General features: G+C 53.3%; 2 protein-coding genes and 1 long non-coding RNA gene across 8 annotated transcripts in view; 1 reads left to right on the plus strand and 2 right to left on the minus strand.

Moving 5' to 3' along the window:
* Positions 1-14,091, minus strand: part of MYO1F (myosin IF) — a 52,540-nt gene extending 38,449 nt beyond the window's left edge. Inside the window, exon 1 of the mRNA XM_049876737.1 lies at positions 13,939-14,091. Coding sequence (XP_049732694.1) covers positions 13,939-13,941 — 3 coding nt within the window. The 5' untranslated portion in view covers positions 13,942-14,091. The remainder of the gene's footprint in view (positions 1-13,938) is intronic.
* LOC126072067 (uncharacterized) lies at positions 9,478-13,830 on the plus strand. The gene is made up of 4 exons (XR_007516458.1): positions 9,478-9,703; positions 10,315-10,419; positions 11,140-11,736; positions 13,201-13,830. It is a non-coding gene; the product is annotated as an uncharacterized LOC126072067 (long non-coding RNA).
* Positions 14,092-14,981: 890 nt separating the features above from the next.
* Positions 14,982-22,253, minus strand: part of ADAMTS10 (ADAM metallopeptidase with thrombospondin type 1 motif 10) — a 31,368-nt gene continuing 24,096 nt past the window's right edge. For 2 of the 6 annotated variants that reach the window (XM_049876734.1, XM_049876733.1), the window contains 10 exons: positions 21,857-21,990; positions 21,656-21,779; positions 19,541-19,621; positions 19,293-19,456; positions 19,083-19,209; positions 18,863-18,992; positions 18,108-18,312; positions 17,656-17,832; positions 17,422-17,581; positions 14,982-16,462 (listed from right to left, as the gene is read on the minus strand). In XM_049876734.1, the coding sequence (XP_049732691.1) occupies positions 16,353-16,462; positions 17,422-17,581; positions 17,656-17,832; positions 18,108-18,312; positions 18,863-18,992; positions 19,083-19,209; positions 19,293-19,456; positions 19,541-19,621; positions 21,656-21,779; positions 21,857-21,990 (1,412 nt within the window). In that variant the 3' untranslated portion in view covers positions 14,982-16,352. Of the gene's footprint in view, positions 16,463-16,894; positions 17,582-17,655; positions 17,833-18,107; positions 18,313-18,862; positions 18,993-19,082; positions 19,210-19,292; positions 19,457-19,540; positions 19,622-21,655; positions 21,780-21,856; positions 21,991-22,253 lie in introns of those variants that run through there. The other 4 variants (XM_049876731.1, XM_049876732.1, XR_007516457.1 and 1 more) reach the window with 3 other exon arrangements.

Below are 22,253 nucleotides of genomic sequence, written 5' to 3' on the forward strand. Positions count from 1 at the left end.
CTCCACAGAGGAGGCTCTGGCACCGACTTCCCCACCCACTCTTCCAGAAAGCCTGCCTGGATTGTTTCCTCCTTCAGCCTGGTTGAACCTGTCCAGTTCCTAAGTACACTGGCTCTCTTAGGCCCACTCTGCCCTCATTTGACACATCCTGCCAGGGAGGAGTTAGGTAGACAAGAGAGAGTGATGGCAGCCTGATGAACTCACTCTCGATAACATGTTCCGCCTCCAGGAAGGCCCCTGTAATGGTTAATTTTGTGTGTCAGCTTGGCTAGGTCATGGTGTCCAGTTGTTTGCTCAAACTCTAGTCTAGTTGCTATTACGAAGTAGTTTCAAAAATCAAACCAAACCAGTTGCCGTCCAGTCAATTCCAACTCATGACGACTCCGTGTACGTCAGAGTAGAACTGTGCTTTGCAGGAGTTTCAATGGCTTGCTTTTTCGAAGCAGATCACCAGGTCTTTCTTCAGAGGAGTTTCTGGGTGAATTCTAACCCCCAGTTAGTAGCTGAGCACTTAAAGGTTTGTGCCACCCAGGGACTCCTATGAAGTAGTTACACATGATTAAGTCAGTTGGCCTCAAGGAAAGCAGATCACACTTCATAATGTGGGTGGGCCTCAACCAATCAGCTGAAGGCCTTAAGAGCAAAAAGGGAGTTTTCCCAGAAACTGGGTGTGTTCTGCCTCCAGACTATAAATAGACATTTTGCCAGAACTTTCCCAATCTTCACAATTTCTGCTGCCTAATCTGTGGATTTTGGGAAGCGAGCCTGAGCTATTTATAGATTTTGGCTGTGTCAGCCCCCAACAATTGCGTGAGCTAATTCTTTAAAATCTCTCTCTCTCTCCTGTTGTTGTCAAGTCAATTTCAACTCATAGAGACCCCACATGTTACAGAGGAGAACTGCTCCATAGGGTTTTCTTGGCTTCAGTCTTTACAAGAGCAGATTGCCAGGTCTTTCTTCTGTGGTGCTGCTGGGTGGGTTCAAACTGCCAACCTTTAGGTTGGTATTCAAGTGTAAACCAGTTGCACAACTCAGGGACCTTCTCTCTCTCTTTCTAAACATATGTATTTTAAAACTGGTTCTGTTTCTCTAGAGAACCCTGACTAAGACACCCGTCTACTCCCAGACCAGGAACTCCTTCCTGGGAGGCAGGGACTGGGCTGAGTCTTTTCTGAGCCCCAGGAGAAGGGTCTGTCCAGTGGACAAGGGATAAGGGCAAAGAAGGAAACCCAGCATCAGAGGAAAACCCCAAGAGCTAAGGATGCTGGGAACTGAAGTCAAGCCTTCAAAGATGATTGGTATTTGCCAGGATTACCCAAGGGCAGGAAGGTGGGTGCTCTGGGCAGAGGTGACACAGGCGGGGCCCAGATGGCTGGGGCCAGTCACAGAGAGCCAGGGGGACTGGCTGAGGAGCCAGTTCTCCTGGGACCACAGGGGAGCCATGGAAAGTTCTTCAGCAGGGGTGGTACAAGGTCAGATTCTGGATTTAGAAAGAGCATGCTCACAGCCAGAAAGAAGTTCTCTGAAGAATGCCCGCAGACATTAAATGAGCTCAGCCTTTGTCGTGGGACAGACCTGGGTTCAAATCCTGCCTGGACACCCTGGAGCTGTTACCCTAACACTTCCTTGAGCCTCAATGGCCTCATCTGTCGAATGGAAGAAGCAGCCAGTCTTAGTTTTCTTGTGCTACTGTGGCAGAAATACCACAAGGGGGTGGCTTTAATGATGAGAAAGTTATTTTGTGGTGCTTTTTTTTTTGTTACAGCTGCCCGAGGACTCCTACAGTAGGTTCTCATCAGCCTCATTTCTGGTCTTGAGCTCCTTAGGCCAGAGGCTCAGGTAGGGTCTGGTGAAGTAGGTGTCAGGGATCATTTGTTGAATGGATGAGGGAGTGAACAAACGAATGAAGATGAGGTCAGCCAGGGCCAGGTCCTGAAGAGCTTTGAATGCAAAGCAAAGGAATCTGGACTTGATCATACAGCCTATGAGCTTAGACTGCCAAAAGAACGAACAAGTCAGTCTTAGAAGAACTAAGTGAGGATGACAAGACCTCGGCTTGCTTACTTTGGACACGTCATCAGGAAAGACCAATCGTTAGAAAAGGACATCGTGTTTGGTAAGGTGGAGGGTCAATGAAAGCGAGGGAGGCCCTCCGTGAGGTGGATTGACACCATAGCCAAAACAATGGACTCAAGCATGCCAACTGTCTTAGTTATCTAGCGCTGCTGTAATAGAAAAACCACACGCGTGTGGTTTTAAAGACTGGAAATTAATTTTCTCACAGTTCAAGAGTCTAGGAGTCTGAATTCAGGGCACCACTCTAGGGGAAGACTCTGTCAGCTCTGGAGGAAGGTCCTTGTCTCAACTTCTGCAGCCCTGGCGTTCTTTGGTTCCCTGGCGATCTCCACATGGCACCTATCTTTCTCCCACGTGTGCTCTCTTCTCTCTGTGTCTGATCTACTCTTTTTATATCTCCAAAGTCATTAGGTTTAAGACACACCCTATACTGCTATGGCCTCATAATGTAACAAAGAAAACTCTATTCCCAAATGGGATTATATCTACAGCTTTGTTGTTCGGTGCGTTGGAGTTAATTTCTACTCATAGCGACCCCTTGTGACAGAGTGGAACTGCCCCATAGGGTTTTCTAGCTGTAGTCTTTACACAAGGAGCCCTGGTTGCACAGTGGTTAAGTGCTCGGCTGCTAACCGAAAGGTCTGAGGTTCAAACCCACCAGATGTTCTGTGGGAGAAAGATGTGGCAGTCTACTTCTGTAAAGATGGCAGCCTTGGAAACCCTATGGGCATTCTACTCTGGCCTACGGGGTCGCTAAGAGTCGGAATCGAATCAGTGGCAAAGGGTTTGGTTTTTGGCATCTTTACGGGAGCGGATCACCGGGTCTTTCCTCCAGCAGAGCCGCTGGATGAGTTCGAAATGCCAGCCTTTCAGTCAGCAGCTGAGCGCTTAACCATTGAACCACCACGGCTGCTTTCTACAGGTACAGGGGTTAGGATTCTAACACATGTATCTGGGGGACACAGCTCAATCCATAACACCGATGATCACGAAGGTGGCACAGGACCGGGCAGTGTTTTGTTCTGTTGTACATAAGCTGGACAGTGAGTAAGGAAGACTGGAGAAGAATTGACTGACACCTTTGAATTGTGATGTTGGCGAGGAATATTGAATATGCCATGGACTGCCAAAAGAACGAATAAATATGTCTTGGAAGAAGTACAACCAGAATGCTCCTGAGAAGCAAGGATGGTGAGACTTTGTCTCATGTACTTTGGACATGTTATCAGGAGGGATCAGTCCCTGGAGCAGGACTTCAGGCTTGGTAAAGTAGAGGGCCAGCAAAAAAAGAGGAAGACCCTCAACGAGATGGATTGACACAGTGGCTGCAACAATGGGCTCAAGCATAACAATGATTGTGAGCATGGCACAGGACCAGGCAGTGTTTTGTTCTGTTGTACATAGAGTCATGTGAGTCGGAACACAACAATATAAGGTTGCCACAAGTTGGAACCAACTCCGTGGCAACTAACGGCAACATGAGCCTAGAGCAGGGGAATATGGCTGACTCCTGTTCTCTCCAACGATCGTTCTGGACATCTTGGTGGTAGAGAGGGAGGCTGGGAAGCTGAAGGGGGAGGCAGCTGTAGTTGTTTGGAAGACAGGTAAAGAGAGGAGTGGGTGGGAGGGGGAAGGAGGAGGTAAAGAGATCAGGACATGGTTTGGGTTCAAAGGTCGGGTGAGGACGAGGAGGGTGGTGGTGACTGGGGTCACAAGATGGTGACTGGCAGGAGGAGTAGGTTGAGGGGTAGGTGATGAGCTCAGTTGGGGACACTTTGGATCTGTGGTCCTGGGGAACATTCTGGGGAGGCCCTCAGGAGGCCAGAGAGGGCTGGGCTGGAGCACAGGTGTGGGGATCAGAGCTTGGAGCGGGAGAAGGTGAGGTGACATAACCCAGTGGTTCTCAGTAGGGGGTACTGCTCCCCCAGGGACAGAATTGTGGGAGCATTTTTGGTTGTCATAGTGATGGGGTCATGAACGGCATGTAGTGGGTGGGGGACCAGGGGTGTCAAATTCACACACAAATTATCCTGTCTGGCAGTCCCCCAGTGCAACACATCAGATGTTCATGTAGGTTACAAACCCATTTATAATCATTGGGACCTTTTTCTGTTTTATTAAGCAGAAAATAAAATTTTTTGCACAGTTGATTGTTGTTAGTTGTCTTCCAGTTGGTTCCAACTCATGGCAACTTTATGTATAAAACAATGAAATGTTGACCGGTCTTGTGCCATCTTCATGATCATTGGTATGTTTGAGCCCATTGTTGTCAATCCATCTCATGGAGGGTTTCCTTCATTTTCGGTGACCTTCCACTTTACCAAACATAGCATCCTTTTCTATTGGTCTTTCCTGATGACATGTCCAAAGTAAGTGAGTCCAAGTCTTGCCGTCTTCGCTTCTAAGGAACATTCTGGTTGTATTTCTTCCAAGACTGATTCATTTGTTCTTCTGGCAGTCCACCGTATATTCAATATTCTTTGCTAATACCACAATTCGAATGCATCAATTCTGTTTTCCTTTTTCACTGTCCAGCTTTCGCATGCATATGAGGTGATCAAAGACCATGGCTTGGGTCAGGAGCCCCTTAGTCATCAAACATGATTGATACCCACTGATTTTTCCAGGTATACAGCTCCCATGTATAGAGGGAGATTTCGGTTTTGTTCAGATGTCACTAAGACTTGCGCCACATTTTGGAAGTGCTTGTGGTATGACAGTGGCCAACACCACACTCAGCACTGACACACCTGTAGGCAGGTGTGAGCACCTGGGTGCTGCCTGGGTGTTTTTCGGCCAGTGGCCTGAGCACATTCATATTTGCACACGTGTTATTATAAGTGATGTTTTCCTGTGCGTTACAGGATGTCGCATTCTTTGTGAAGTGGTGGGAATCATTGTCTTCCAATATTAGTGCATGTCATTTCAGGATCAAAAAGGGGGGCCTTACGAGATGTTTGTGACAGGAAGCAGGTGCTGGGATCAGGGTACCATGAACCCTGGGACAGGGTGAGATGGTCGGAGCAAACATGAAGTCGTGGGGGCACTTAGCATGCAGGGCTTGGAGAGTGGAGATGGTGTACAAGGCCTGGAAGGATGGAGACAACCAGGACAAGGGGAGGCCCAGATGTGGAAAAACAAGGAGCCACCTTCCACCTGCTGAAGAGAGCCTGAGCTCACTGGGGACCAAGAGGGACCCAGGGAGGGTGTTGGTGACCTTGGGGTCAGCAATCAGATAGGAGGCAGGAAGTGTAATGGTGGATACATACTTATAGATAGATACGTAGCAGTAGATACATAATGGTAGATACATAATGATACATACATACGGTAGGTAGATACATAACAGTAGGTAGGGGGTATACCAGATTGAATTGTGTCCCCTCAAAAGATATGTTGAAGTCATAGCCGGTGACGTCACTAGGGGGATGGTGGACGGGGGACAGGGTGTGGATTGCACCGGGTGACACTGTCAAAGGAGGTAACACCAAATGACTGTCTATAAAATTTTTGTGCAGTGTTTCAGGAGAAATTTATTATAAAAATGTCCCTGTAGTTAGTTATAACAACAAAAGCAGTTTTCATAAGCCCAGTTTAAGTGTATCGATATACCTACAAGGCTAAAACTCTATGCTAATTTACTTTTTGAACCTTCTAATGCGCTCCGGTCAGAGCCGTGATTATTGCCCAATTACAATGACGCTTTGGGTCATGTGGTTTCCTCTGCACATGTTACAAGCACATGCTGTTGTTTTCATCGCAGCTGGTGTTTTTACGGCACCTGATTTTGTCAGATTTCCTCGTGTCTTAGCTACAACACTGTGGTAGTTAGTATTTGTGACTCTATATCAATAACTTTTTGAGAATGAAGTAATAATTAGATGAAAAGGAGAGAAATCAAAAAAAGGCTTCTGCTCAGTTACTAATGATGTAATTAATAAAGTTGTCATTCAATGTAGAAAGATTTTAGAGAAGAATTTTGTTGTTGGTATTCATATCATCTAAGAAGTATTACATTTAAGCAATCTACCACTACTTCACATATTTTTCTATGATTAAAATTGATAATAAACATTTCTAAGGATTCTGTATGGTCTGGCATGGGAGGAGGTCCATGGGGGAGACGGTGACACCATTAGTTAGTGCGTTGGGTGACACCAGCCTTAGTGACGCCACTGATCACAACTCCTGGTACCTGTGAATGTGACCGTGTTTGGAAATAGGGTCTTTGAAGATGCTGTCAGTTAACATGAAGTCATACTGGAGTGAGTTGAGTCTGTGTAGTGGGTGTCCTTATAAAAGAGAAGACATAGAGAGACATGGAGGGAGGACAGCCCTGTGAGGATGCACCTACAAACCAAGGATGACCAGCTGTCACCAGAAGGGAGAAGAGGGGCATGGAACATTCTCCCAGAGCCCTCAGGAAGAATCAACACGGCCGACACCCTGGTCTTGGATGCCCAGCCTCTGGAGCTGTGAGACGATACATATCTGTTCTTAGAATTCACCTACTTTGTGGCACTTTGTTCCGGCAGCCCCAGGAGGCTCATACAGGAGTGAGGACAACTCTGGGAGAACCTGTCTGCAAAGGGGAAGAGGGAAAGCAGCTGGGGGAGGATGGGGCAGGGGAGGGTATGTTTCCTCTTTTCACAATGAGGAGACCAGAGAGTGTCAAAGACACAGTGAGATTCAAGAGAGAAGGGGTGTCATTTAGGGGCCGGGTGGGGCAGGACAGGGTCTGCCCCGAGCCTGGCCTGTGAGGAGGAGGTGGCACAGCTGTGTAGGTGGGTGAGGCGTCGGGAAGTGGATTCTCTCTCTGAAAGGCTAGAGGGGTATGGCCTTGGATTGTAACTATGGTAACTAATAACAACAACAGTTATAGCTAACACCTGTTGTTAGTTGCCATCAAGTTGGCTCCGATTCATGGTATCCCCATATACAATAGAACAAAACGTTGCCTGGACCTGCACCATCTTCACAATTGTTGGAATGCTTGAGTCCGTTGTTGTGGCCACTGTGTATTTTGAGAGCCTTCCAACTTAGGGGCTCATCTTCCAGCATTATATTGGACAATTTGTTGTGATCTATAGGATTTTCATTGGCTGATTTTCAGAAGTCAATTGCCAGGCCTTTCTTCCTAGTCTGTCTTAGTTTGGAAGCTCTGCTGAAACCTGTCTACCATGGGTGACTCTGCGGGTATTTGAAATACTGGTGGCATAGCTTCCAGCATCGCAGCAACATGCAAGCCACCACAGTATGACAGACAGACAGATGGGTGGTGGAGCTAACACTTCACTAGCACTTATTCTGTGCCAGGTGCTCATCTAAGCATTTTACGTGAATCACCTCATTTAATCTCAATACAAACTGAAGGCAACCAAAGCTGTTGCCTTCAAGTCAACTGCAGCTCCTGCGACCCCATGTGTTACAGAGTAGAACTGCTCCATAGAGACTTCTTGGCTATAATCTCTACGGAAGCAGATCGCCAGGCCTTTCTTCTGTGGCATTGTTGGATGGGCTCAACCACCAACCTTAATAGTAGAGCACAAACCATTTGTACTTCGAGGGTGTTACTAGTAGGTCCATTTTACAGAGGGAAAAACTACAGAAACTATGGCACAGAGCGGTTAGGTATCCTCCCCAAGGTCACACAGTGGGAGCATGGCCATGCAGGAAGGGAGGACCAGCCTGATCTGGGCCAGAGGTGGCTGGGGTTGGGGCATCAGGTCATTCCACAACTGGGCGAGAGCAGGACTGGTCCCATCTAGAGATTCTCCTTTGGGGTCAGCCCTGTCTCATGTTCCTGCGTGCCTTAGTCCAAGGGGGAGCCCAAGGCCACCTCCCTTCCCTGGGGTCAGAGTCCCCACCACCTGGCTCTCCTGGCCCTGAGGGCTCAGTCCCTCCTCCTGTTCCTTCCCTCCCTATCAATCCTGCCCCAGGTCCCTGGGCCCCCCAGATCCACTCCTAGCTCCATCTGGTCAAATTGCTCTGAAGCGTTTGCTGTGGAGGGTCAGACAGTTTCGCTCAAGTGGGTGCTGTGTGTGGGAGGACAGTGTCATAGACTGAATTACGTCCCCCCAAGAATGTGTGTATCAATTTGGCTGGGCCATGATTCCCAGTATTGTGTGGTTGTCCTCCATTTTGTGGTTGTAATTTTATGTTAAAGAGGGTTAGGGTGGGATTATAACACCCTTACTAAGGTCACATCCCTGATCCAATGTAAAGGGAGTTTCCCTGGGGTGTGGCCTGCCACACCTTTTATTTTACAAGAGATAAAAGGAAAGGGAAGCAAACAGAGAATTGGCGACCTCGTACCATCAAGAAAGAAGCACCGGGAGCGGAGCACATCCCTTGGACCTGGGGTTCCTGCACAGAGCAGCTCCTAGTCCAGGGGAAGATTGACAAGAAGGACCTTCCTCCAGAGCTGACAGAGGAAGAAAGCCTTCACCTGGCGTTAATGCACTGAATTTGGACTTGTAGCTTACTAGACTGTGAGAAAATAAATTTCTCTTTGTTAAAGCCATCCACTTGTGGTACTTCTGTTATAGCAGCACTAGATGACTAAGACAGACAGTCAAGAATTTTGAGTATGACAGCTGACCAACTGTGTGACTGTGGGGAAGCTACTTTTCCTCTCCAAGCCTCAGTATCTCCACCCATAAAACGTATTCATTAATGGACCTACTCCATGAGGCAGTGGTGGCTCAGTGGTAGAACTCTCCACTTTCATGCAGAAGACCTAGGTTCAATTCCCAGCTAATGCTGTTCAAACGCCGCCATCACCCGTCTGTCAGTGGAGGCTTGCATGTGGTTCTGGTGTTAGTGGAGCTTCCAGACTAAGAGAGACTAGGAAGAAAGGCCTGGCGGGTGACTTCCGAAAATCAGCCAGAGAAAAACCTATGCATCACAGAGATCTGATCCATAGCCGGTCATGGGGATGGTGCAGGACCAGGCAGTGTTTTGCCCCATCGTGCAAGGGGTTGTTATGAGTTGGGGGCTGACTCGATGGCAACTAACAACAACAACAACGTGGGTCATTGAGAATATTAAATGAGCTGATCAGGGAAAGGGGGAACCAAGGTAACTCAGGAAATGGTAGCTGAGGACCCTGAGGGAGTTTAAATGAAGTGATCAGAGTGTGATACAGGGTTCGGATCTATGTATACTTGTTGAGTGAATGAATGAAGTACATTGGGATGAGACACCCCCCGCCCTGTCTCACAGGCATCCCTCTGTGGCCCCAAGTCTACACGGGTCAAATTGAAACCATTTGTTCCTAAGTCTGTTTCTTGGGGTTGGGAGTGGAATGAAGAGGCTGTGGCCACAGTTGACCGCAAGCTGAGTGTGACTCAACCTGCTGGGGCTCTTGTGAAAGACAGTCAGGGGCTCGAGGTGGCTGGGGTAGGAGGAAGGAGGTAGCTTCTTCCTTCAGCTCTTCAGAGAGTTCCCCCACCCCAAGGTGGAGGGCCGGGGCAGGGGCTTCCCTGGCACCAAGGGCACTTCCTAAGCCCTGACTGCATGGGGGTGGGGGGGGAGAGGTAAAGACGTGGACCAGGTCTAGACCCTGCTCTTGGGGAGTTCAGTGCACCTTGAGAGCTGGGTCCATGCCAGAGGGCGCTAAGAAGAGGTAAGGGAATCACAGAGGGCTTCCTGCAGGAGGTGGGCCTTGGAACTTGAAGTTCCCAGGCAGGAGTCCTAGGCCAGGAAGGCCTCGGGTGGGTGTGGGGAGCCAGGATTCTGGGTTCCTTGGAATGGAGAGTCTAAATGTGGCTGGAGGGGTGGTTAGGGGTCACTTAGGGCCTTGACGGCAGCAGCAGGGTTGGGCAACCTGGGACGTTTAGGGGTCAGCCTCTAACCTTGTAGGAAGAGGGGGAGGTAGTGGTCAGGGTGGCAGTTAGCATTGTGACCTCTGCAGTCACTGAGTCCAAACCCTCTGCCACTTTCAGGCTGTGTGGCAATGCCCCAAACTGCCCTGCTTCAGTTTCCTCATCTGAAAAATGGGAATACAGAAGGCTAGGGAGGAGTCCCTGGGTACTACAAATGGCTAAGGTGCTTAGCTGCTAACTGAAAGCCGGGCAGTTCGAATCTACTCAGCAACACCTCAGAAGAAAGGCCTGGCAATCTGCCTCTGAAAGGTCACAGCTTTGAAAACCCTATGGAGCAATTCTGCTCTGCATACACGGGGTTGCCATGAGTCAGATCAACTTGACGGCAATTTTTTTTTTTTTTTTTTTGGAGGGCCAGGGACCTCGTGGGGCTGCTGTGAAGACTCAGCGTGGTAATGCCAAGTGTCAATGTCAGCTCTCCTCCCCATCACTGCCAGCAGCAGCAGCAGCAGCAGCCGTAAGTAAGCTCACCGGTCCTGCGGGCACAGCGCCCAGAGGCTGGAGGAAGGGGTGCTTTTGCAATTTGCCCCAACTGCTCTGGCCTCCCCATTCCTGCTGGGGAGACGGGAGAGAGCAGCAGAACGGCCACTTCCTTCCCGCGGGCCCCGTGTGCTGTGGTATGCTGTGGTTGGAGGAGGAGGAGGTGTGGTGATGCTGGGGCTACAGATGCTGCCCAGCTCCTGACCCGGCCCCGCCCTCACCCCCTGGAGGCACCCTAGGGCTGTGGTTCTGCCCTGCCCCAGTGCAGTGGGGCTCTGGGGCTGTGCCCCATATCCCTGCACTGTGCAAACCACATCCTCACCTCCAAAGACTCCTAGGGTCTTCCCCCACGGTGGGGGAGGGGGCATGGGCCTCAGTTTCCTTTCTGCCTAGCAGAAACCCATGACCCAACATGTGGGGACCCTTGTCTTTGTGGAGCTGGGCCCTTGGTGTAACTGCTGGGGGCTGCTGGGGGTTGATCACTTGGTCCCCAAACATACCCATACAGAGGTGGAACCTAGGCCGGATCCTGCGGCCTCGCCTCTCCCCGGTCAATGAGGAAGAACCTCTGGGAAGAGGCCCCAGCCCTCAACTCAGAAACCTGCCTGCCCCCCACTCTGTGCCCTCCCTTGCCCTCCACTTCCAATCAATTGCAGATCTTATTAATTCTTCCTCTAAAATCTCTCTTGATTCCCAGCCTCTTCTGTCCACCCCGGACCATGCGGCCACCCCACAGCCTTCCTGCTTTATGTCTGAGCCTGAAAAACAGCCACCATCACCATCACGGCACCACCACCACCGACAGCCAACTGCTGTCTCCACCACTTCTTCCCACCAAGGTCAAACAGAAGCTGCAGAGAAGCCCACCAGCCACCATCAAACTGAAACAACTACCGGTGTCTTCCCTACCATCACCACCACCATCATCACCCATCACGACCACCAGCAGCAACGCGTAATAACCAACAACCATCGACAGTAACCACCACCACCAACGTTAGCTGCCATGGAGTCAGGCCCCAACTCATGGTGACCCCATGCGCAACGGAACGAAATGATGCTGGGTCCTGCATCATGCCCATGATTTGATCAGACTGTTGTGTTCCACAGGATTTTCATTGGCAAGTTTTGGAAGTCGATGGCCAGGCCTTTCTTCCTAGTCCGTCTTAGTCTGGAAGCTCCAATGAAACCTGTTCAGCATCCTAGCAACAGGCAAGCCTCCACTGACAGATGGGTGGTGGCTTCACTTGAGCTGCCTTGGCTGGGAATTGAACCTGGGCCACCCATGTGGAAGGTGAGAATTCTCCCACTGAGCCACCAATAACCAAAATAACCAAACCCACTGCCATTGAGTCAATTTTGACTCGTGGCAGCCCCATGTGTTACAGAATAGAACTGGCTGTAATCTTTTTTTTTTTTTTTTTGAGGAACTTTTTTGTTATTGAACTTTAGATGAAGGTTTACAGAACAAACTAGTTTCTCATCCAACAGTTAGTACTCACATTGTTCTATGACATTGGTTAACAACCCCACGACATGTCAACACTCTCCGTTCTCAACCCTGGGTTCCTTATTACCAGCTTTCCTGTTCCCTTCTGCCTTCCAGTCCCTGCCCCAGGGCTGGTGTGCCCCTTTAGTCTTGTTTTGTTCCATGGGACGGTTCGGCCTTTGGCTGAAGGGTGAACCTTAGGAGTGACCTCATTACTCAGCTGAGAGGGTGTTCAGGGTCTATACTCTCAGGGTTTCTCCAGTCTTTGGCAGGGAACTGGCTGTAATCTTGATGGAAGCAGATTGCCAGGCCTTTCTTCTGCGGTGCCCCACTGGGTGGGTTTGAACTGCCAAGCTTTAGTTAGTAGTCAGAGGAAAACTATTTGCACCACCCAAGGACTTTTCACCACTCCCATCCAAAGTGCTATTGAGTATTGTGTATTGAGTGCATATTATACGCTCCATGAAGGACTTCATGAACATTTTGTTGGCTACCCCAACATTCTCTCTGACAGTCCCCACCCCCAGAGGAAGATTTCAGCACCCCCAGACAGGGGTAGTGGCCTCCCAGACACCCTGCATTCTGCTCACCATCAGCTTTCACGAGTTCCTCCCCTTCCAGACCCTATCTGCCAAGCAAACTGTTGACTCAGCGTTTCGCTTAGCTTCCTTAAGAGGTGCCGCTCTTGTCTCAAGCAGCAAAGCGTTTCTTGTGTCCTTTTAATCCAAATCTGCCCATCTCATCTCTGGATCCTCTCTGGCTGGGCTCCAACTTGGAGCCCAGAGAGCTGATGGTTTGGTCCTGAGGGACCCCAAGGACTCCTTGGCCAGTGGTGCTCAATTTATCATTGGCTTCCTGAAGGTTGGAGGTTCAAACCTCCCTAGCAGTGCCTTGGAAGAAAGACCTGCTGGTCTGCTTCCATAAAGATTATAGCCAAGAAAACCCTATGGATCAGTTTTACTGTGTATCACATAGGGTCACCATGAGTTGGAATCAACCTGGCAACGGTTTTTTTTTTTTTGGTCTCTCTCTCTCTCAACTAACACAACCGCCCCACCTCTTGCTCCACCTCCCTATCTCCACCCCAGTCAGCTGCCTGCTGTAACCACCGGCAGCCCTGGTTGTCACCACCAGCTCTGTCACTATCCCAGCCACATGCTCTGGTCCTCATTGACAAGGTGACACAAAATGAAAGCTGAAGTGACCTGCCGAGCCTTGTGGGACAGACTTACAGCCAGCCCAAACTCTTTGTCACTGTGTGCATTACAGATGCTGCTGGGTCTGGACCCATGACTGTGACAGTCTCCCCAACACTGTCACCATCACCATCACCATCAGACCTCAACCTCTCCAGGCAGTGACGCTCCTGGCTACAGTTGTCACCGCTGCCATCCTCCTGGGGACAGTGATCTGCGGCGGTGCATACACGCTGTGTCTCCCTGTCTCCTGCCTCTGTGACTGCTCCAGCCACACCATCCTGTCACGACATCGCCACCCCACACGCCATCTGGCAGTTTCCCTTCCCTGCTGTGGCCAAACCCACAGACCCTCCGAACGCTCCAACTGAGAGGCCTCAGAGAGCATCTTCTACCCCTTGACCAACTTCCAAATATGACAGACACAGGAACCAAGGTCCCAACAGGGGAAGTGATTTGCCTATGGCCACAGGAGAGGATGAGGGGCCACATCAGGCTGGTAACTGGGTCCCCTAGAGCCTCGGAAGGGGGTATATCCTCATCCCTGCAGATGCTGTGATACTTCAGGACCATGGACTCTTCTCCCTTTCAGGTACTACTCTGTCCCTGGTCCCTGTCACTGCTCTGGCATCCTAGCCACCATTGGATGGGAGCTCCATGAGGGATGCCAGAGACACCTGAGCTGCACTGACGGGTGAAGGGACCCTCAAGGGTCAGCTGTGCCCCTCCCACTGCCTCACTTTCTGTTGGTGTCTCTAGGCCCGGTGCCCCCCACCCCTGCACTCCTAAGGCCCACCCCCGAAGGACTCACCATGGTGAGGTTGGCTTCTGGGCCCCTGGAGGACTCCCAAGTAGGTCCTGGCTGGGGTGCAGGCTCAGGGGGCTGTAGGGGGCGGCTGGGGCATGGCCCTACTCCAGCTCCTTCACCCAACTCCGGGCCCTAGTTCCTCTTACAACAGCCCCCCTCTCACTTCCTTTGGCGGGAGGGGCTGTGGCTGCGGAAGAGGGAAGCTGGAGGCGGGGACAGAGCTGGGGTGCAGTGGTGGTGGGGCTTGGGGGAACTGGCTGTTTAGGGCTCTGGGCCTGAAGGGAGAGGCTGAAGACTGATAACAGTCACTGCCAGATCCCAGAAGGCCCCTTCTTCAATTGCCAGTGGACAGGGCTGCAGCAAGAAGCACTCAGGTCAGCTTGCTGCAGGACCAGAAACTCTTTTCAGGGCAGTTCTGGGAAGCACTTGGGTTGCTGAGGACCCTCAAAACTGGGGGGGGGGGGGTCGGGGGAGCATCACTTCAGATATGAGTTTGTTCTGGGGGAAAACCAAACCAGTCGCCTTGGAGTTGACCCCAACTCACAGCGACCCCTTGTATGTCAGAGCAGAACTGCACTCCATAGGTTTTCAAAGTGACCTTTTGGAAGCAGATCACCAGGCCTTTCTTCCAAGATGCCTCTGGGTGAACTTGAACCACCAACCTTTCCAGTGCTTAAGGGTTTGTACCACCCAGGGACTCCCTGCTCTGGACATCCCTGGCAAACTCCATCTTCCAGAGCTTCCTTGCAGGTGTGTGTGTCTAGGGTGGGGGGCAGACAGGGGCAGATTAACCAGTAAGCACCAGCCTGCATTGAGCAAATTACGCTTAATTGTATTTACTTGCCAATCTATGGTGTGCAATTTCACATAGGTTTCAACACGTCTTTGACGTGGTGGGGGACACGTGAAATTGTGCACTGCAGGTTGGTGGGAAGGCACAATTAGGCCAGTGCCCACTCTGCTCATTGGGTAGTCCAGCGGGCGGTGGGGGGCGGGGGGGTGGGGAGGCGGGGTAGTCGCAGCTCTGCTACTTCCTGGGTGTCCTGGTCTCTCGGAACCTCTATTTCTCATTGCACAGCGGGTATGGCCCACGGTGGGCTCTATTAAGTGTTGGTCCCTATCCTGATCCTCAAGAGACCGGCACCCAGGAGGTTGTCCTCTCCCCAGGCCATGTTCCAGGAGTGGCTGAGGCAGAACCCTGCCCTGGGAGAGCCTGGCAGGGACAGGCGGTAGGTTCAGGCTTGGGGGCCGCGCACCAGCGTTCGGCCTAGAAGATGTCGAGACGAGGCGCCCCCTAGTGGCCACATATGGGAGCTTGTCCCGCCCTGAATCTCCGGGCTGTTGCTGAGCTGACCAAGGTTCTGGCAGGGAACTTCAGCGATGCCGCTTGGGGCTAAGGTGGACTCCACCTTGCTGGGGGTCATGGCAGGCTTCTGGTACGAGGTGACATTGGCGTTGAGCCTCCAGGGTGAGTTGGAGTTACCAGGTGAGGAGGGGCAGGGAAGGGTGTTCCTGGCGGAGGAAGCGGCTGGAGCAAAGACCCAGAGGTGGGAAGAGGGGTGAGATTGAGGAACTTCACCGAGCCTGGAGTGACTGGAGCTGCGAATGTCCCGGAGTGTGGTGGGCCAGGATGGCCAGAGCCTGACTGGATGGCTTTGAGAGCCTCTGTGAGAAGCTGTCCTTTTTCTTGTATGTTAGTAAATACCCCCTTCTGGTATGGGGTCCCCCTGTGAGGGGCTGGGGGATGTTGCTGGATGTGACCCAGACACGTGGACACACTCAGCCCCACGCAGAAATCTACACAAGACAGAACTTTATTGATGGGGGGCTTCCTGGTGAGGGTTTGTGGGCCCCAGGGCAGGGCCTGTAGCACCATGATGGGGGGCAGCTGGTTGTCTGGGTCCCCCAGGGACAGGCAGGGCTGACGTTGGGATGGGTCTTCCCAGCTCTTCGCCACCCCTACAGCTGGTCTGGTCAGGGGGAAGGTGTCAGGGAGGTGGTGCTAAGCCCCCTCACCCCAGCTCAGAGTAGAAGGGAAGGGGCAGTGCTGGGGGGGCAGGGCACCGGTAGACCCCTTCCCCACCCGACTCTTCACAGTACATATTCCCATCAAAAGGGGAAAGTGTTGGGTGGGTAAAAGAGTCTTGGGGAGAACAGTTGTTCCCCCATCCCACCTTGGAGGGGGTCTTACCATGTGAAATGGGAGAGGGTTTGAGGAGGGGCCCTGGAAGTGGCCAGCCCCTCCCCATCCCCCAGTCAAGGGCCCTGCAGGGGTTCCCAATAAATAACTTCAGGCTCCACCCCACCCTTCACTCCCAGCTTCTGCCTGCTCTGCCCCCTCAGCCGGCCAAGGGCAGGCCTGGGCACCCTCCCCCTCAAGCTGGCGCCCAGCTGTGGTTCTGGGTGCCGCCCGCCCCCTAGCGGCCCTGGCAGGTTTTGCAACACATCTGGCGAAAGTAGGCTCGGCTGCAGAACTGGAATTTCAGCACCAGGGGGCAGTAGGCGACCTTGTTCACATCCTTGCACTCTGGTTGTGGAAGAAGGGGGGAATCAGATCTTTGCGCCCCTCCTCCGTGCCTGCACAGTGCTTCCTAGTGCACGATTTGCCCCTCTGTGCCATGGTTTCCTCGACTGTCAAATCAAAATCGGTTGCCTTCAAATTGATTCTGACTCATGGTGACCCCAATGTGTTGTCACAGTAGAACTGTATTCCACAGGGTTTTCAATGGCTGACTGTTTAGAAGAGCGCCAGGCCTTTCTTCTGAGGCACCTCTGGGTAGACTCAAACCTCCAACCTTTTGATTAGCAGCCAAGTGCGTTAACCATTTGCACCACCCAGGGATTCCTTAAATTGTCGAAGGGAGCTTATAATAGTACTTATATCATCCGGAAAGAGTTGGGTTTTGGCATAACATGTACCAAAAAAATAAATAAATAAATAAATAAATAAAACAAAAACCTGTTGCCATCAAGTCGATTCCGACTCATGGCGACACCATGTGTGCAGAGTAGAACTGCTCTGTAGAGTTTTCATGGCTGTGATCTTCTGCGTCACCCAGGGACCTTGTATGGCACATTCTCTCACTGCCATCAAATCCATTACAGCTCACAGCAAGCAACCCTACATGACAGAGTAGAACTACCCCATAGGGTTTCCAAGGCTGTACATCTTTATGGAAGCAGACTGCCACACTTTTCCCTCGTGGAGCCGCTGGTGGGTTTGAACTACTGACCTTTCTGTTAGCAGCTGAGCGCTTAACTACTGCACCACCAGGGTTCCTTCATATGGCACACAGTAGCACTTAATAAATGTTTATGGGGAGGGGATGGGGGGGGACAAATGGCTTGGCAGAGACAGGAAAAAACATTTTGATAACTTGAGAAGTTATAGGGTCACTAGTCAATCCCCCCAGGCCCTCCTGTGGTTTCCTTGCTTCTGGACAGGGCCCATCCTGGTACCCCCACCCCCATCCTCTGTCCCTGTACCTTCGGGGGCATCCCCAGCAGGCACGCTCTCACACTTGGTCTCACACTGCTGTGTGGCAGGCGGCCTCAGCGCCTCGGTGCACTCTCGCGATGGCTGGCCCATGTGGCTGGTGCAGCGCACGGTGCGCTGTTGCTGCCCAAAGCCGCAGTGCGCAGAGCACTGCCGGGAGTCGCCACTGAGCTGCCGCCCCGCCCCCTGCCACCCCCCTACCCACTCCGGGTGTGCCCGCCTACCTCGCCCCACTCGCCCGCCACCCAGCGGGCCGGGGGACAGCGGCGCAAATTGCAGCGCATGGTGACCGGCGGCTTGGCTGCGGGTGGGCAGTGTGCAGGGGGCAGCGTGGCACGGTGATCAGCGCTTTTGCAAAGGACCACACGGTGGCGGAGGCCGGGCCCACAGCTGGGGGTGCACTGCGGTTGGAGGGGTGTTTCATGCCTCAGAGGGCACTCTTATCCCCACGTGTGCAGGGGGTGGGCAGGGTGTGGACACGTGGGCACCCCAGCGGGCACCGCAGTCGCCCCAAGTGCACAGGGGACTGGAGGAGTGGGGGCGGCTAACTTGGACTAGTCGAAGGTCAACACTGGGGCTGGCGGGAGGGGCTCGCGACTATGGAGCCATGGGCACCCCAGCCCCTGCCCTCTATGCACAGGGTGTGGGCAGGGCACCGGGGGAAGGGGTGGCGGACCTCAGACCAGTCCAGGGCGGCCCACTCGGGCGGGCATGTGGGGCCCTGGCAGGCCTCGAGCACGGGTGGGCGGGGCTGCGGGCATGCGCTGTCGTCCAGTGCCTTCTCCTCTGCGGCTGAGACGCGGCGCTGGCACACAACAGAGCGGCTGCGCACACCGGCGTCACAGCTTCGGCTGCAGCGTGACCAATTCCCTACAACCCAGCTGTGAGGGGTGAGATGGGTTATGGGGTCACAGGGGGTATGCTGGGGCTCCGACTCTGGATCTGCTGCACCCTGACACTGGGGCACCATGATACTCATACCCCCAGCATCCTTACGGATGCACTATTGCCCCAGGAGGGAGCACTGTTACCCCAGGAGGGAGCATAACTACTAACCCTAAGAGAGCTGCCTCCATTTGGAGCATCCTTACCCTGCACCCTCACCTAGATTGAGGGTGGGGAGGCGCATTACCCTAAGGGGAGATGATCACCAGGATGGTTAGCTTGCCTAGGGAGCTCCATCGTTCTAATTCTGACCACCTTGGGGAGCACTCCTGCCCCAATTATGGAAGTGCTGTACCCTGACCCCCCAGAAAAGTGGGCTCCCCCTCCTTGGGAGCACTCAGGAGCAGTATTGCCCCAACTCTAGGTGCACTGTCACCCTGATTCAGCTAAGGCCTGCTGCCCACCCCCAGGGGCACTCTCTCTGGCCCAGGGAGCACTCTCCCCCCACCCAGGGTGACCCCACCTACCAACAGGGCAGGCACTCACTCTGGTGGGCAGGGCTCTGTATTGCAGGCACGCTGCCTCTTGGGCAGCTTGCTGTGGGCACTGCAGTGGTGCGGGGCCACAGTTGTGCTGTCCAGCTGGCTGCGGCACTCCACGGCCTGCACCTGGCTGCCTGGGGCGGGGTGAGAGGCCAGCTCAGCCCTGTGGCCCAGACCTCTGCCCATGTGCCTAGTGCCCACGCCCCAGCCCTGCCTGGCCTCACCGCCTGCACACTGGGCGGAGCACTTGGTCCACGGTGCGTAGTGCCAGGAGTAGGGAGGCAGTGCGTAGCGGGCAATGGGCGCATTGAAGCGGTAACGCAGGGTGGAGAGCTCTGTCCGCGCCAGCACCTGGAAAGGGACATCAGGGGGTCACACAGTGGCTCCAAGCCAGCTTGAGCCTCCCTCCAAATGTCTCTGGTGCCTGTTGTTACCATGACAACGAGAGATGCGTTGATAGGTCCCAGGGCTTCTAGGCTCTGGGTCTGGTCTGGCCCCTGTCGCAGCTGGAAGGTAGTCCCAGCCAGGGGCAGGCGGTGGGGCTGGGGGGTCCCAGGCAGCCCCTCCAGCAGCAGGGATTCCTGGTCCCCCTTCAGGGCTGGGGGACAGTGCAGGGCTCAGAACTCCAGCTACGCTGACCCCCCGCTGGCCCCCAATTCCCCATCCCCCACCTCCAGCTCACCCAGGTGACTGAGAGAGAGGTTCAGGTCCTGGATGAAAATGTGGACAGAGCCTTTGGGGATCCAGACGACTTCCTCGTACCCTGGACAGTGGAGCGCAGATATTGCCCAGGTGGCTCGTTCCCAGATATCTGCCTTCTCCCCCACCTCTGGCCCCTGATGATCACAGCTAACCACATAGGGCTCCCTGTGTACCAGGCACTAAGTGCTCACAGGGACACCCCACTGCACCCCACTCCAGCTCCGTGAATTCGATGTGTCATCAATCCTGTTTTACAGATGGAAAAACTAAGGCCCAGAGAAGCTAAGCAAATTGCCCAGGTTTTACAGCTAGGAAGTGGCTGGGCTGGGATTTGAACCCAAACCTTCCTGCCTCTCTAACTACCAAAATGGTATGACCCCTCCACCCGCCACCCCAATAAGCAGGCCTGGGTGGAAGGAAGGGGGCATGGCAGAGACCCTGACTCACACAGTATGACATGATGGAGTGTATATAGTAGTAGCCAAAGTTGGGTTTGCAACTGGCTCTACCTCTTGCTACTGGATGATCTTGGGCACCTGTGAATCCTCCAACCTGGCCCACCTGTGCCCTCCGTGAGTCCTAGTTTGTCAGCCTGGGCCCTATCATTGTTCCCTGAACCCTGAACGCAAGTCTTACTGTGTGTCTGGACCCACATTTCCCTGCAGCCAGGTTACAATCTCCCACCCCTCGGGCAGGGGTCAATCAACAATACTGAACCCCAGGGGTCAGATCGGTGTCTCCCAGGGCTGAGGACCCCCTATTTCCATCACCTTCTCAGCTCTTTCTCCTGGACCCACCAGACCTCACTGTGGTGTTCTTCTGGCCCCTCTCAACCTCCCTGTGTCCTAACTCAGCATCTTTCCTGTTCCTCCTGCCAGCCACCATTTTAGAAACAGCCCAGTGTCCACCAGTGTTCACTTGGATGTGGGTGTGGACCCCTCTCTCCCTCCTTCCTATATCCAGTCAGTCCTCAAGGTCTGCTGTCCTAGGCCCTGAATTTATCTTCACTGCCCCTCCTGACTTCCGATCACCACGTTATCCCACTTGGGACGCCAGCTGCCAGGCTGGCCCTTGTAAAACCCCAATCTAATCCTTTTGGGGGAATGAAATCCCAACTCTGCAACCCTCTCCTGGTTGGCCTGTGAGCTGGCTTCTGGCAGCCCTCCCACCTCACCTTGCTACACTCCCTTCCTCTGGTAGTATATGCTCCAGCTTCCTCAGAGCTTCTGGAACCTTCCTCCCATGGACCTTCCTCCCACTTGAGGCTCTTTCTCCTTTAGGAGAGGCTGGGAAGGCTGCTTAAGCTCTCCACACCCTCTGAATATCCCTTCTGGTGAGCCTTTTCCTGCTCACATAGACAGTGAGCCCCTCAGTCCCTTGTGGCTCAGAGTGACCCCTTGTGGCCCAGCATGAGGCCCCCAGGGTGGGGGAGGGGAGTGACTTCAGTTAACCCCTTTAAAAAACAAAACAAAAAAAACAGTTGCTGTCAAGTCTATTTTGACTTATGGTAAGCCCAACTGTGTCAGAGTTGTACAAGGCTCCGTGGGGTTTTTAATGGCTGAGTTTTTGGAAGGACGTTGCTAGGCCTTTTTTCCAAGGTCCCTCTGGGTGGACTTGAACCCCCCAACCTTTTGGTTGGTAGCGAGCACATTAACCATTCACACCACTGATGGACTCCCTCTCAGCACCTCAGACTTCCCAGTTACCAACGTTTAGCACCAGGGCCCACCCTAGGCAGTCGCTGGTGCCCTTCTTGACCCAGGTCTGGGGATGTCACTGTGTACCCAGGCTTTTTCAGGGTCCCTGACATCCCACTGGAAATGCTGGTGGCATACTGGTTAAGAGCTACGGCTGCTAACCAAGAGGTCAGCAGTTTGAACCTACCAGGTGCTCCTTGGAAACCCTATGGGACAGTTCTACTCTGCCCTATAGGGTGGCTGTAAGTTGGAATCGACTTGATGGCAACAGGTTTGGTTTTTGGTTTGGACACCCCACTGGGCCCCAGGGTCTGAGGAGTTCCTGGTCTCAAGTATTAAGGGGGGATAGCTCCACCTGGCCCAAATGGGAGTGTGGGAGGGAAGCTGGAGTATCTCACCGGCCCCCAGCAAGGCTGGGTTAAAGACTCCCTCGATGGTCTCACAGGCACTCCCGTCGCCACCACACACACGGCACTTGTCTTCACGCAGGTCAGAGCCTAGGACCCGGTCACAGCCCACGTGCTGTGAAGGGTCGGGGTGAGGGTTCAGTGAGGTGCCTACCTGGCCCCCCATGCCCCTCTCCTGGGGATCCCCTCCACCTTGCACTCGCCGCTGACGCAGATGTCCACTGTGTCGGGGCGGCAGGGTGTCCCGTCCACCACGGCCGCTGCCCGCTCCGTGTAGAAGTTGAAGCCCTCTGCTAGGCACGTGAGTGAGCAGGCCTTCACGCCCCCTGGGGGGCACGGCCCCGTCACACCTTGGGTCCTGGGACCCCTGCCCTCTCCCCTGGGGACATGAGGGCAAGAGGGGCAGAGCCTAGGCCCAATGTGGATGGGAGGGCTGGGTGGTGGGGGTTGGGGGGTGGCTCCCAGCATCCAGTTGCAGCACTATGGAGCCCAACTCCAGGCACTCTGGCTGTGCTGGTGAAGAGGGCTGAGGGTAGACCCCATGATGCTGCACCCACCTGCTGCTGGACACTCCCATGCCGGCCTTGGA

The sequence above is a fragment of the Elephas maximus genome, chromosome 3 (assembly GCF_024166365.1).
Source record: "Elephas maximus indicus isolate mEleMax1 chromosome 3, mEleMax1 primary haplotype, whole genome shotgun sequence".
Classification (NCBI taxonomy): Eukaryota; Metazoa; Chordata; class Mammalia; order Proboscidea; family Elephantidae; genus Elephas; species Elephas maximus.